The sequence below is a fragment of the Dipteris shenzhenensis genome, chromosome 27 (assembly GCF_047967505.1).
Source record: "Dipteris shenzhenensis isolate YYH24624 ecotype China chromosome 27, Dip_SZ_1.0, whole genome shotgun sequence".
Taxonomy (NCBI): domain Eukaryota; kingdom Viridiplantae; phylum Streptophyta; class Polypodiopsida; order Gleicheniales; family Dipteridaceae; genus Dipteris; species Dipteris shenzhenensis.
The window spans coordinates 1632697-1646496 of record NC_141622.1 but is presented as its reverse complement, the minus strand read 5'-3'; the positions used below and the strand labels follow the sequence as shown (position 1 = coordinate 1646496).

At 41.5% G+C, this 13800-nt stretch overlaps 1 protein-coding gene across 1 annotated transcript in view; it reads right to left on the bottom strand.

Moving 5' to 3' along the window:
* The window catches only part of NODGS (nodulin/glutamine synthase-like protein), a 136469-nt gene extending 129033 nt beyond the window's left edge, over positions 1–7436 (bottom strand). The window contains exons 1-2 of the mRNA XM_087398593.1: positions 7122–7436; positions 6750–7001 (exon numbers count right to left, since the gene is read on the bottom strand). Of these exons, the coding sequence (XP_087254719.1) occupies positions 6750–7001; positions 7122–7301 (432 nt within the window). The 5' untranslated portion in view covers positions 7302–7436. The remainder of the gene's footprint in view (positions 1–6749; positions 7002–7121) is intronic.
* Between the last annotated feature and the right edge of the window lie 6364 nt (positions 7437–13800).

Genomic DNA, 13800 nt, shown 5'->3' with positions numbered 1-13800 from the left:
TGACACTCCTATGTCGGTGAGGGGGAGAGATAAAGGAAAAGCCAAGGTTTGTGGGGCTACAAATAATAGCACCATGTCACTAGTATCAAATTCCAGGTGACGTCTATGTTTGTTGGCAGACCGTTGATACCGCTCTTGCACTTTTCGCATATGATCCCTAACTTGGAGTAGAATGTCTTGCATTTCTTGAACCAGTTGATCAGCTAGGGCCACTCGATGTTGAAGTACAAAATTCATTGGTACAATCGGAGTGTGTCCATAAGCTGCTTGGAATGGAGTCATGCTGATGGCACTATGGAAAGAGTTATTATAAGCAAACTCAAGGAGTGGTAGATACTCGTGACTGAATATAATGTCGAAGCATTTCTTCCAGAACTTGGTTGACTCTTTCAGTCTAGCCATCTGATTCTGGGTGATAGGCTGAACTGAACAGTAGAGGGGTTTGGATATCGGAATGTTTATGGCTGTCAAAATAATAACTCTGCCTTCTTGCATCAAGACTGCTCCTGTAGCGATGTCGGAAGCGTCGGTCATGACCTCAAATGGAAGGTTTGGGTCAGCAATAGCCATAACTGGTGTGGTAGTGAGTGCTTGCTTGAGTTGTTGGAAACTATACTCTGTTTCGGGAAGCCATTGAAAAATTGTTGTGCTTTTCAATAATTCGGACATAGGAGCTGCGATTTCGGAAAACAAATAGACCTTTGTATGGTAGAAGTTTGCCAATCCGAGAGAAGAGCGGACATCATGAACATTCTTAGGAGTAGGCCAGTTTCGGATTACCTCGACCTTCTTGGGATCCACAAAGATGCCTTGAGCTGAAATAACATGTCCCAAATATTCGAGTTGGGTCTTGAAGAACTCACTCTTCTCAATGTTGATGTAGAGAGAATTTGCACGGAGAACTTCAAAAACTTGGTGAAGATGTTGTTTGTGCTCATGTAGGGATCTGCTGAAAACGAGGATGTCATCGAGGTAAACGATGACGAACTTATCGAGGAAAGGCCTGAAGATGTCGTTCATTAGTGTCATGAATGTGGCCGGGGCATTGTTTAACCCAAAAGGCATGACCAAACATTCATAGTGTCCATACTTTGTTCGAAAAGCTGTCTTGTACTCAAAAGGCATGACCAAACATTGTTTAACCCAAAAGGCATGACCAAACATTCATAGTGTCCATAGTGTCTCATATGCGAATTTGATGATAACCTGAACGAAGATCAATCTTTGAGAATTATGTTGCGTCTAGAAGTTGATCGAAGAGGTCATTGATGCGAGGCAATGGATACTTGTTTTTTATAGTGAGCTTGTTGAGGGCTCGGTAGTCGATGCAGAGGCACATTGACTTATTCTTTTTTTCCACAAGTAGTACAAGAGATCCGAAAGGGCTGCGACTGGGCCGAATGTGACCTTTGTCGAGTAGTTCGGTCACCTGTCTTTGGATTTCTTCATTTTGAGTGTAAAAAACCCGATAAGGAGGTTTCGACGGTGGAATACTGCCGGGAATAAGTTCGATTGGGTGATCCACTGGTCGTCGAGGTGGTAACTGCTTTGGCAATTCCTGTGGAAAAATATCCAGGTAGGGTTGGAAAAAAGGTTGGTTGAGGTATTCAGGAGGATCCTTTCTTGGTGTCTCCTCTATTGCCGTAACCAACAGAAGTGAAGTCTTTACTTGACGTTTACGAACCCACTTCTTTACTTGTAGGGCAGAGGCAACTCGGGTTGAAGGAGATCCCTAGAACCAGTTAGCTCAATAAGTTTTCCCTGGTGGACAAACTGGATAGTATGGCTACGAAACCTGATTGATGGGGATCATAGTTGTAGAGCCACTGTTGTCCAAGTATGACATTGTACCGAGAAAGAGCCATGATGTCGAAGTTCAACTTGTCCGTATAATGTTGGATGCGAAAAGACAAGTTTTTTATCCTGGTGTTGCACAAGAAGGTAGTTCCATTTGCGAGTTCAATCTGATAATCCATGAGACTAGGACTGGTGGTCAACCGAAGTTTGTCGACCATAGAACTAGCTAGGAAGTTATGAGAGCAGCCACTGTCGATGAGGATAGTGACCGTTGTTCCACGAATCGATCCTTGAACACAAAGTACTTGAGTGGCCAGGGAAGGTTCGGGATTGCTGGCAAGGCTCAGGTGGATGGTATTTGCCATTCGAACAGCTTTGCCTTTCTTGTCTTGTGCTGGGGTAGCATCTTCTGTTTGGGAAGTGCTAGGTTCCATATTGGAATTTTGCTTTGGTCGCTTGGGATAATCTAACCATCTATGGTCGCCTATACAGATGGTACAAATTCCTTTTGTGCTGGAGTTGTTCTTCTTGTCAGTGGCCGCACCTTTATGTTGGGGATGACAGTAATGACTTTGTGAAGAAGAAGAGGCGCAATCCTTGGAGGGGTGCTTCTGTTGGAATCCAGCATATGATTTCTGAGACTTGTGGGGATCTTGAGACTGTCGCTGACCTTGATTACCCGAGTTTTTCCTAAACCTGGGGTTATCTTGAGGGCGAGCACCTTTCGCCATAGTAGAGTTCTGTGTTCGATTAGCACTCTGCTTCCCTGTGTTTTGGAAATATGTTATCCGCTCTGCGTAAGCAATAGCGCCAGCTGTGGTGGTGATGTTTGCTTTAAGGACATCAATGCGTAACGAGGGATTTAGGCCTGAGATGAAAGCATGTAGGCGATCATCATCAGTTAAACCATCAATCTCCAACACCAATGTGGTGAACTGAGAGATGTAGGAAGACAGGGAGCTTGTTTGCTCCAATTGTCGTAGTTTTGAACGTGCTTGGAAGTCCGCATTAGCAGGTATGAACTGCTTACGGAGCACGTGTTCAAAACGTTCCTAGGTTAACACACTTTTGTCGTCCTTTAAGCGTCTTTGCCACCATAGGAAAGCTGTATCCTTGAGGAGGAAGGTTGCCAAGGCGATCTTTTTGCCTTCAGTGAGGTCAACAGTATCAAAGTACATGCACAATTTTGCGAGCCATTGGTCAACTATTCGGCCATTTCGTTGACTAGTGTAGGCTTCCGGAAGTTTAATGTCAAGTCTTTTAGTTTTGGAAGCTTAGAGGACACGGAGTTCAGTGTTTTCTACCTCTGGTGGGAATGAGTCCACATAGTCGTCTAGTTGCATCACGTCATCCTCTATATGTGTGGTACTGCAAGAATCTTAGAGTTGTTGGACTTTCTGGACCAAGTCGGAGATGCTGTCCTGAAGCTGGGAAATTTGAAGTTGCAGTAGTGTTTCGCCTTGTACGTTGACTTCAGGGGTCTTTTTTGGACTTGAGTCGCTTATTTCCAAAGAGGCTGCACGCGAGCGTTGCGACATATCTGAGGTCCCCGTGAGAAAAGCACGAACCTGCACTCTAGTTTGTACCATTCCTGAAAGAAGATTCCGGCTGCTCCCTGAGGTTGCTCATGTTGGAGGGGGCAGGCGAGGCAGGATGGAACCACCCGTGGAAATCTGGTAAAGGAGGTCCTGTCTGAGGTAACACTGGTGATGCCAAAATGGGTGTTATTGCTCGTGAGAGTACATGAGTAGGTTGCAGAGTCCACGGATCTGAGAAGGGATAGGGAGCTGCTATCGGAAGTGGAGGATATCCAGGAGGAGTGTCTTCAGAGTGTAAATACTGTCTTGGGGAACGTACAACCTGTATAGGAGGATATCTGGGAGCTGAAGGAGGTGGAGAGTACCCTGGAGATGTTGAAGCTGAGGGGTAAAAATCTCTCCAAAGATGGACAGCAAACTCGTGAGGAATATCGGGTTCTGGGTATCTTCGTGTCTCGTGGAACACAACCTGGATTGTGCTGAGGAAGTAATGTAACTGAGGTGCCTCACACAGAAGGTATAGGATGTGGTCCAGATCACTAGGAGGGCACGTGACACAGAAGACCCACGATGCAATAGCTCCGAAATGGGCTGGTTGTGCAATCTGAACACGATATTGTGTGGTAGATGATGCCTGAGGTGTCCTTGAAGGGACGGGTGAATTACCAAGGGTTTCCATGCTTTAAGGAGCGTCTTTCATTTGCTGGCATGGATTTAATCTGCCAATTTGTTGCGTAGAAAAGGCCTGCAGATCGCTGTCCGGAGGTCCATACTGCTGCCCTTGCAAATCCTCGTGGATGTGTGAACCAGAAATAGGTGCCGGGTAGACTTTCGAGGCAGATAGCGGCATTGGCTAAGGCTGGATGCAGAAAAGGCAGATTTCCTGCGTTGATTTCAGAGAACAAGTGCCTGTGGGGTGCGAGGAACAGAGCTCAGCCTGGTTGGACAGGACTGGAAGGCAGCAACAGGGCGAATTTCACAGGCTGTCTTCATCGCGATAGAGGGACTGAACTGCTGCTGATCTGGCAGGTAAGGTGGCAAAAAAGAGGGGGCAGGCTGCGTATGGCGAAACAGGCTGCGGCTACCAAGGCTGGATCGCGATAGAGGGCTGGCGAAACAGGCTGCGAGCTATCAAAGGCTGATGCGCGGCAGCAATGGCAGGTAATCTGGTGCTGATCTAGCGCTGCAGGCTGGCAGGGACTGGCAGGAAACCAGGGCAGCAAACCGGCGAGGGGGGGGGCTGCATATGGCGTGGAAAGAGGGCTGCGTAGGGAGGCGAGCCTGCTTGACGAAATCCGTACAGGCGTCAAAATGGTCGTCCCTTTTTTTCGTTTGTGGCTGCCTAGGTTGGGTGGTTGCCCAAAAAATTAAAGGGTGGGTTTATTAACCCTTGGGTAGTCTAGGGTTAGACCTAAGGTATGGGGCTGGGTTTTCCTTTTTAGCCCCACTAGGTACCCTTTTTTTTTTTAATAAGTGCTTGGTGCCAAAAGGTGTGACTATTCGAAGGGGTGTGACCCTTGGAATAGGTGTACCTTTTCATGAAGGGGTGTGTCCCTGTTTTTAAAAGGGGTGTCCCCACACGAAGAGGTGTGTCCTTTTTTCCATGATGGGGTGTGTCCCTTGGGTGAGGAGTCAAAACTCTTCATCAAAAGGTATGTCCGATGGTGGAAAAGGTGCATCCCTTGGTTTTGGGAGAGCCCAAGCACATGAAAAGACACGATTTTTGTCGTGTCCATTCACATCAACTCGTGATGTGTGGGAGATGGAGAGGCCATTGATGACTTTAGGCAGGGTTGGCGCTAAAAATTTTTACGCTCATTCTCTCCATCTCTTCCATGCACAATGTGCACGGATATCCTTCTAGCGGAAAGAGATGTATCAAATAGGCACTAGAAGGTGGGGGGCATTTCCTACAAGCAGGAGCGAAATTTGCTCTGATACCACTGTAAGAAATCCTAGATTTACTATATTTAGAAATGTGCTAAGGAACAGAAAGGAGACTGAAATAGCAGAGAACAAGGAATAATAGTATTGCTTGAGTGCCTGTAGTGTAGCTGTAGTGTGTCATCCATACAATTGGGCCTCTCTTATATAGAGAGTGAAGACTCACACATGAAAAGGTGTGTACTCCAAAGTGTATGTGCATGAAGAGGTGTGTACCCCTTGTGAAGGGTGTGACCCTTGATGAGAGGGTACATTACAATAGAAGTGTCTCTTGTGAAGGGTTATGCCTCATAGGAAGTGTCCCGTCGAAAGGGCATACCCTTCCACAAGTGTCCATTCATCAAACCATCCATAAGTCTAGATATAGAGAAAGGAATACGTCACAGATAATGACAATAACCACCTATAAATGAGTACATCTCATGTCCTACAGGCTACAACCTGATCCAAGATTACATTAGTGAAAGGTATTGGAAACAGGTCAGCGATAGTCTATGCATTTAATTTCTGAAAATCTACACATATTCGGAGTTTACCATTCTTCTTAGGTACGACCACAATGGGAAATAACCAATCACTGCAAAAGTAAATGAGACATCATAGCAGCCCAAGGCTGATCACCCTGTAAAAATTGCAGCATCATTTTTTCCTTATGAGCCAAAATATGGATATGAATATTCAATATGTTCAAGCCACCATGCATCTTTGCGTAACATAGATGCTGCATAGAGAGTAATCTAGTACTCTTATGGCCATGCTTTGAGCACCAAAAAGTCTCCATAATAGTGGATATGAAAGAAGAAATGTCTTTTCTATCAAACATTATCAAAGGCACTGAATATAAGCCACCGAAATTGATTGCAAATTCAAAGCCGAACGTGAAGAGGCCAAGTAGCTAATTTCCAAAATTCCAATTTATTCTTGAGCTTTGCAAGCACCCAATCTGTTTGCTGACAGTGAGTGATGTTCCATCCCAAAGGATAGCCAAGATGTCTAACAAGCTGATTAGGCAAGACAATTTCTCCCGGCCACAATAATCTATGCCAATCCTTATGCAAGGATAGAAGCTTAGACTTTTAAAAGTTCACTTGCAAACCAGCAGCTATTCCATACAAGGATAAAGCCTTCGTGAGTTGCGAAAGATCAGATTTTGTGTTCATGGAAGTGAAGAATGAATCATCAGCATAAGCTTGCGTAATCATGGGCTTTCTTCCGTGTATCTGCAGACCATGCAAGACATCTGTAGCCACAAGACCCACCATATGCCACTTGTTCGATTTAAATTTTAAAATTAAAATAAAACCAGACTCTATGATGGTTTTTTTAATCAGAATCTCACACAAAACTTCTCTGATATAACGTCACTCAACTCCAATATCTAAGATTCAGTAACAATGTGGACATGAGATCATAATTATCTTGGATATTGTTTCCATTGCGCTATGCGCAAAGGAGTACCCAATTCCTTACCTCATTTAGTATTTGCTCCGCCAGAGTTTCGATCCGCAATACTCTATAAACATTTGGAAAGAATTGTTTGTGCCAATCGAGCTCGTACATCTTATCCAAATGGAGTCCATCGTCGATCAGAACTGCAGAAATATTTGAACTTTCGAGGGATTTAACGCATGTCATCTCGTCTCCTAGAGACCTCCGATGAGCCTCTATGCTCTCTAGCGAAGCCTCACACCGATATAAGTTTGCGACGTCTCTCAAGCTTCTCTGGAAGATCCACACGCACCAATTCAGTGACATGCCAATTATTCCGTACTGAAAAAAGGCTAGCTTGCCGGCTCATTGCGTAGAAACTCAAAACTTCCTATCGTGTCATTGAGCCTGTACCTTGAAAGAGAGCGTATGAGGAACATCCTCCAATGCCTCATGCTCTGCCTCGGAAAAGCAACGAAGGAAAGGAAAAGACGAATCGGAATGGACTACATTGTGAGCGTGGGCGTCGACGAGGGTGGCTGAGTGGAGTCGATCTCGGAGGAGGGAGAGCTGGTGCTGAGAGAGGCGAGCCATGGTGCAAAGCGGGATGGATGGATTTGCCAAGCTAATAAGCTCAAACAGTAGAGTGTTGGAGTGAAGGCGACCAAGTCAGCTGCCAAGGTTGATGGCTCCATTTTACCCACCCTTCTTCAACGCTGTGCTCGTTTTTGTCCCATGAACATCTTCCAATGTATATCAGCCAATTATTTATTTATGGTAGTGATTGCTCGGAATTCGTTCAACGTATCGATATTGAAGCCTCTAAGGACTAATTCCCATATATGTCAACTTGGCTCAATATAATATATACTCACTTTACACTAAGTGTCCATTGTTATATAAATAGGGTTCCTTCTTTGTCATTTCTATGCCTTCATGTTGATGTGTTGTTGAAGAGTTTGAGGTTATTACCTTGTTGATGGAAATACATGTAGCACTATTGAAGAAATTGCTAAATTTCTACTTACACAATCATGCATGTTCATTACCCACAAGTAGATGATGTCTGATTCTCTTAGATTTGCGACACTTTCTTTTCATTTGCAATAAGGATCTTGTGTTTTAAACAATTGTATTACTAAAATGTGCTTGCTTTTCTTAGGATTTGCAAGCCCCACCCTACTAGGGAGCGTAGGCATAAGACCGATATTTGCAATGCAAATCGAGTCATAAATTGAAAACAACGATTGTTAAGAGAGAGGTACTCAATCATCAAAATGTGACACAAATATCGACTAAATTTTGTTGCAATAGCGATCAGATTGAGCCATGCATTAAGCCTACAACACACCCAACCCATACTATGATATAAGGCAATATGTACTTCTAACTAGGACCCTCCTATCCATCATCTCCCATCCACCCTAACCATCTCCATCAATTCTATAGTTGGAATCCTCTGAGTCATCCTCCGACGCATCTTGTTGTCTCTACCCACCACAAACTCCTCTAACTTCATATCCCTCACCCTCCAACCATACCTTATAAATGATCTTTGATACATTTGATGCTATACGCTTTTTTATTTACTAATTATGAATACATTGGGTTTTAGTCCATACGCTTTTAGTCTTAGGTTCTATAAGTTTTTATGTGATTGTCTATATTTTTAACTATGTATTCTTCAAGTCTATATGCTTTTAGTCTATGTGTTATAAGTCTCTCAATTCGTATGGTGTGACTTTTTGTGCAACTCTAAGTTTCATATGCCAAAGGATTTCATATGATTTAGCTCAATGTGCTAGTAAGTTTCATATTCATATGTCTATATGTTATATGCTTCTCTAACTTCCATATGCCAGTAGGTTTTATACTTTTTGCTTTATATCCTAGTAAAGCTTCATATGTCTATATGCTATATGCTTCTCCAATTCACCCCAAGTTTTCATACATGAAAAACCTATGCATTTCAAAGCATTATGTAAGTTTTAGTCCAATTCATTGGGCATGCATGATAAATATAAAACCAAAGCAGTACGAAGACTAGTTCAAATATGACATACATCCATCAAAAGCTATAAGAGGAACATCATAGGTTCCATGCCTTTCTCTCATATCCTCTACCAAAGTCATGATATAAGGAAAATAGTGCTTTTAAATTATAGGAAATATGTGCCAATGGACCCTTCATTTTGCTTCAATGATACGTGGCAAGTGATGCCCACTTAGTACAAATCCTACATATTGGTATGAGAAGTGGATTGTATTTAAAAAATGGAGGCAATAAAATTCAATTGACAATCCATAAGACATGACAGTCAATATATCTATTTTCTATAGATTAACATATTGGATATCTTAAAAGATTGCATATCTTTTAGATTTTTTCAAAAATAGATTACCGTATTGGATATCTTTAAAGATTGCACATCTTTTAGATTGCACATATTGGATGACAAAGGAAAAGGGTTACATAGAAAGTACAATATGGTCCCAAGTTAGGCTTAAAGCTGCTATAAGCAAGGGATTTTTACTAGATCTCGTGTGACTTGTGAGGTGTATCTTTATGCATCTTTTTATTTCCATACCATCTTACAACTTGCATGTATAAAAATTGTATGCATCTTTCTATTATAATAAACACATGTCTATGGTACTACATGGGTCTATATTCTCTCTTTTTTTAACATTGGCAGATGGCAGCAAGTGACTGTGGACTCTAGTCTTGTTAGATCCTTTTAGCTAAAAAATCCATCCAAGCATAGGCTTTTCAAAATTGTGTTATTCAAATCAGATGATTTGCAAGGGTTCTAATGCAATAGTTAGCATAAATAACAATGGCATTCATGCTAGTGACTTTATGAAAGTATTTCATCATCTAATGAACCATTTGTGTTTTGTTAGCAAGAAACCTCTCATGAGCATGCAAATGATGAGAAATGGTTATGTGTGGTACATGCAAATGCTCATGGGAGTGTTTTTTTTTTTTTTTAATGTGCATATGTGGAAAGAAGCTCAAATAATAAGGATTCATGATGGATATGAAAGAGGCAATAACAAGGTCATGATGAATATAAAAGAGACAAAACTATTAATATTGATGCCATTCAACAACAAGGAGGAGATCATGCATAACAAAAGTGAGTAGAGTATGATGTCCTTAGTGAAATGGCTTGGGGAGGCAATTCACAAAAAAGAAGAGGCGAGCGACGGCATCTAGTGAACCATTTGTGTTTTGTCAACAAGAAACCTCTCATAAGCATGCAAATGATGAGAAATGGTTATGCGCGGTACAAGCAAATGCTCATGGGAGTGTTTTTTTTAAAATAAATGTGCATATGTGGAAAGAAGCTCAAATAATAAGGATTCATGATGGATATGAAAGAGGCAATAACAAGGTCATGATGAATATAAAAGAGACAAAACTATTAATATTGATGCCATTCAACAACAAGGAGGAGGTCATGCATAACAAAAGTGAGGAGAGTATGATGTCCTTAGTGAAATGGCTTGGGGAGGCGATTCACAAAAAAGAAGAAGTGAGTGGCGACAGCCGCGAGCCTATTTTTTTTTGTGAATTGCCAACCCATGGCATTTGAGGCTCGACGGGAGGCAAATTTATACCTGTTAAATTGCTACACCTCAGCATTCCAAAGTTGTTATCGCTTGGACAACTATGTCTGAGCTTATTCCAACAGACTTGACAACCACGTCTAAGCTGATGTTGATGGCGACGACTGTCAATGCAGTCTTTCATAAACGAAGATGTGATAATCAGATAGACTAGGATGTTTCTATCTGACCACCGACCTTGACGAAGTATATAAAATTGATCAAAGTGATGATGTAGAAAATATAGAAGGTGATGATGATAATGATGAGAGCAAAAATGCTATAATACATGAGATAGAAGTTTATTTTAAAATTTTGGAAATGTTACTAGAAGAGTCCACCACAAGGGAAAACAAGAATATCCCATAGGGATACCCTTAGTTTGGATATATATTTTATCACCGTGTTTAGAAAAACAATTATCTAAAACAAAGAAATAAAATCATTGAAATAAATCCCACATTCTTTGTTTTTCTTAGTTAGTAGGAATGATTTTCTATGTTTTCTGAATCCACAATAGCCAAGGGTTTGTATAATTTTAATAAAATTATGGAGTGCCTTAATAAGATTATTAGGTACATGATGGAGGATGGCTTCATTAGTAAGAAGTAACATCAAATGTGAAAATAGAGTAAATATGTTTGGGAAGATTCACAAGGAAATCATATTGATTTTGCATAATCCAATATGCATTATTCCTCACTCTTGAAAAAGTATATAAGAGAGTGGCTAGAAAGTCAAGGATGAAAGGGCCTCTTTTTCCTCATCATCCCAATATATCAAAGTCAACAAGAAGGTTAACAATGTCGGGAGCATTTTTTATTTCTAAAGGTATAAGAGGAATGTTATTTAATTGAAAGAGTTTGTTGACAAAATAGAAGGGAGGGTTGAGAAATATAAATTAAGGTCACAAGAATCTTGGCATTCTATAATAGGAAGAGAAGAGAGCAGTTTATCGAATGCTTTCGAAAAATCCAACTGATCCTGTTTAGAGGCAACCAACAATGCAATCCAATCATTAACAGATGCAATAGAAAAGACAAAGGGGTCTTTTTCAAGAGAGGCTCTTTTTTCAAAATCTAAAAGCTTCTTGTGGAAATCTAGCCCCTTAAAACAGGTTAGGATGTATTGAGTGCCAATAGGGGGAATTGGTTACCTCACATTAGTTGCAGTGTATTCCAGCTTAACAAGAGAAGGGATCCAATGAATCTGCACAAGAGGAGAAGGTTAGAATAACAAGTACAAACAGGAGGGGGGGGGGTAAGTGTTTGTAACTAAAAGCAATAATACCCTTCAAAAGAAATGTATGGTAGTAGCCCCCGACCAAAGGCTACTTGGGAAAATTATGTGTGTGTAGACAATTCAATATCCCATCACACCAATGAACCACACATTTAATTCAAAGTAGTATAATTAAAAAGGTTATTATTAATATAAAAATGAGAAGAGAAAAGCGATACAATTTCAATCAATATTTGATAACACAAAAGGAAATCAATAGAATAATCAAGCTAATAATGCAAAAGTGTAGCTAGGGTAGTTGCATCCTTGATGCCAATTATTTCAAGAGGAAGGAACTATACCGGCCAACCAACCATATAATGATCAAAGTTAGAATTTTAATGGTCATTGCATGGGTGAGAGGTATCCAAGCATTCCCCCCACGCTTGTTATTGCTCTCACAAATAATAAACATTAAGTTAAACCATTAGGCAAAAAAGATTTTATTGTATAAGGGAAAGTATAAATGAAAATCCACCATTATTTCAGAAGTGTCTTGGATTTCCTATGTAGGTAGGGTCTAGTCCTAAGATTTTCTTTTATTTTCTCAGATTCCTTTCGAGCCTTCTCCATCATTTGGTTGATGAAGGATATTTTGATAGGATCCAGGCTAGTAGACATTCTAGTGGTCTTTTTATATGAAGGGGTGTTCGATCCCAACATTTTCTATCAATAATCATATAATGTTACGAGAATTGGAATTATCCCATTAATTTAATCCTTCAGTACTTAGTTTAGTGAGATCCAGCATTTTTGTCGCGCAACTGATGCATATGTACTCCTACATGGCTAGATATGCGGTTGCGGCTGTATGAGTGTGTAGCATTGTGTGCACCACTTACGCGATGATGGTATGTGTAGCATGTGTGCACAGGAGCTGGAAGGAGAGCACCACTCCTATGGGGGGAGATTGTACCCAGCACGCTTATTCTGTCTCTTCCGTTTGTGAGTTTTGAAAGTTTGTGCATATTTTCAAAGAGTGTTGCTGTGTTTTTCAAGGATTTGCAGGTTCCGCGAGCATTTCCCATTGCAGTGGTATCAGAGCCAGGTTCATCGTCCATAGCATGGGAAGCACATGCACCCCGCATCCTCGAATAAGAAACTGCAACACGCATCAGATTGCGGACACCGCGTACAAGAGCGCAACGAAGTTCGAAGCGGCAGAAGCGAACAACGCAGAACAAATCAAAGGCAGGAAAACGTGCAACGAATCGTAGCAAAAGAAGTTGGCCGTACGTAGATAGGTTGAAGCTTGCGAACGCACACCCGTGCCCTAGCTCCTCCAAGCGTACAACCAAAGCATAGTCCTTGGCATACCTGGCACCGAAGGCACCATTGGCTACGCGCGAGGAAGCCTTGGGAGATTGCTCTTAAAACTTCCCGAGAGGTCCCCCATCCTGGTACTATTCTAGCTCAAGTCCGCTTAACAATTGGTGACTATCCACTAGATCAAGTCACTTTGTTGCTCTATTCTTCGAAGTTCCTAGTCACTTTGTTGCTCTATTCCTGGTATTGTTCTAGCTCAAGTCCGCTTAACAATTGGTGACTATCCACTAGATCAAGTCACTTTGTTGCTCTATTCTTTGAAGCTCCTAGTCATAAAGATATCCTTCAAGGCAAAAGTGCAAACAATGGAGCAACCCAATAAATTTTGGAAGAGGAGAATCTCAAAAGCAAGTGTTCACAAGAGCAGGAGGAGGCCGTCTACAAGTGCTATTGGACACGAGCTTTGTTTTGTACCTTGCAACATGGATTCACTTGTTGGAATCTTGTGAGTTTGAGAGCCCACAGAGATACTATTCGACAAATAGCCACTTTCAAAGCTTGGAAATTGAATTGAGATGTCTTGTGTTTGTGTGTATTTCCTTTCATAGTGATTTCTTCTTTGCACCGTGCACATACTTAACTATGTCTGGAAGGCGTATTCCATCAGAGATAGGTTATCCTGAAGATCTACATCATGATGAGGATATGGAAAACGATCACCATCGGTCAAGAAGAAGTTCAACATCGATGACACTTAGTGAGGAAGAATGGTGAGAACACTATCAGCATGAGAAGCAACAATGTCAAGAAATTGAAGATGCTCTACACCAAGTGACGACAACTTGGAAGCCACCTATATCAATTGAGGACAAGGAGCCTATGCATGCATCAGATTCCCTGGATGCATGGAAACATCATGCACATGACCTTTGAG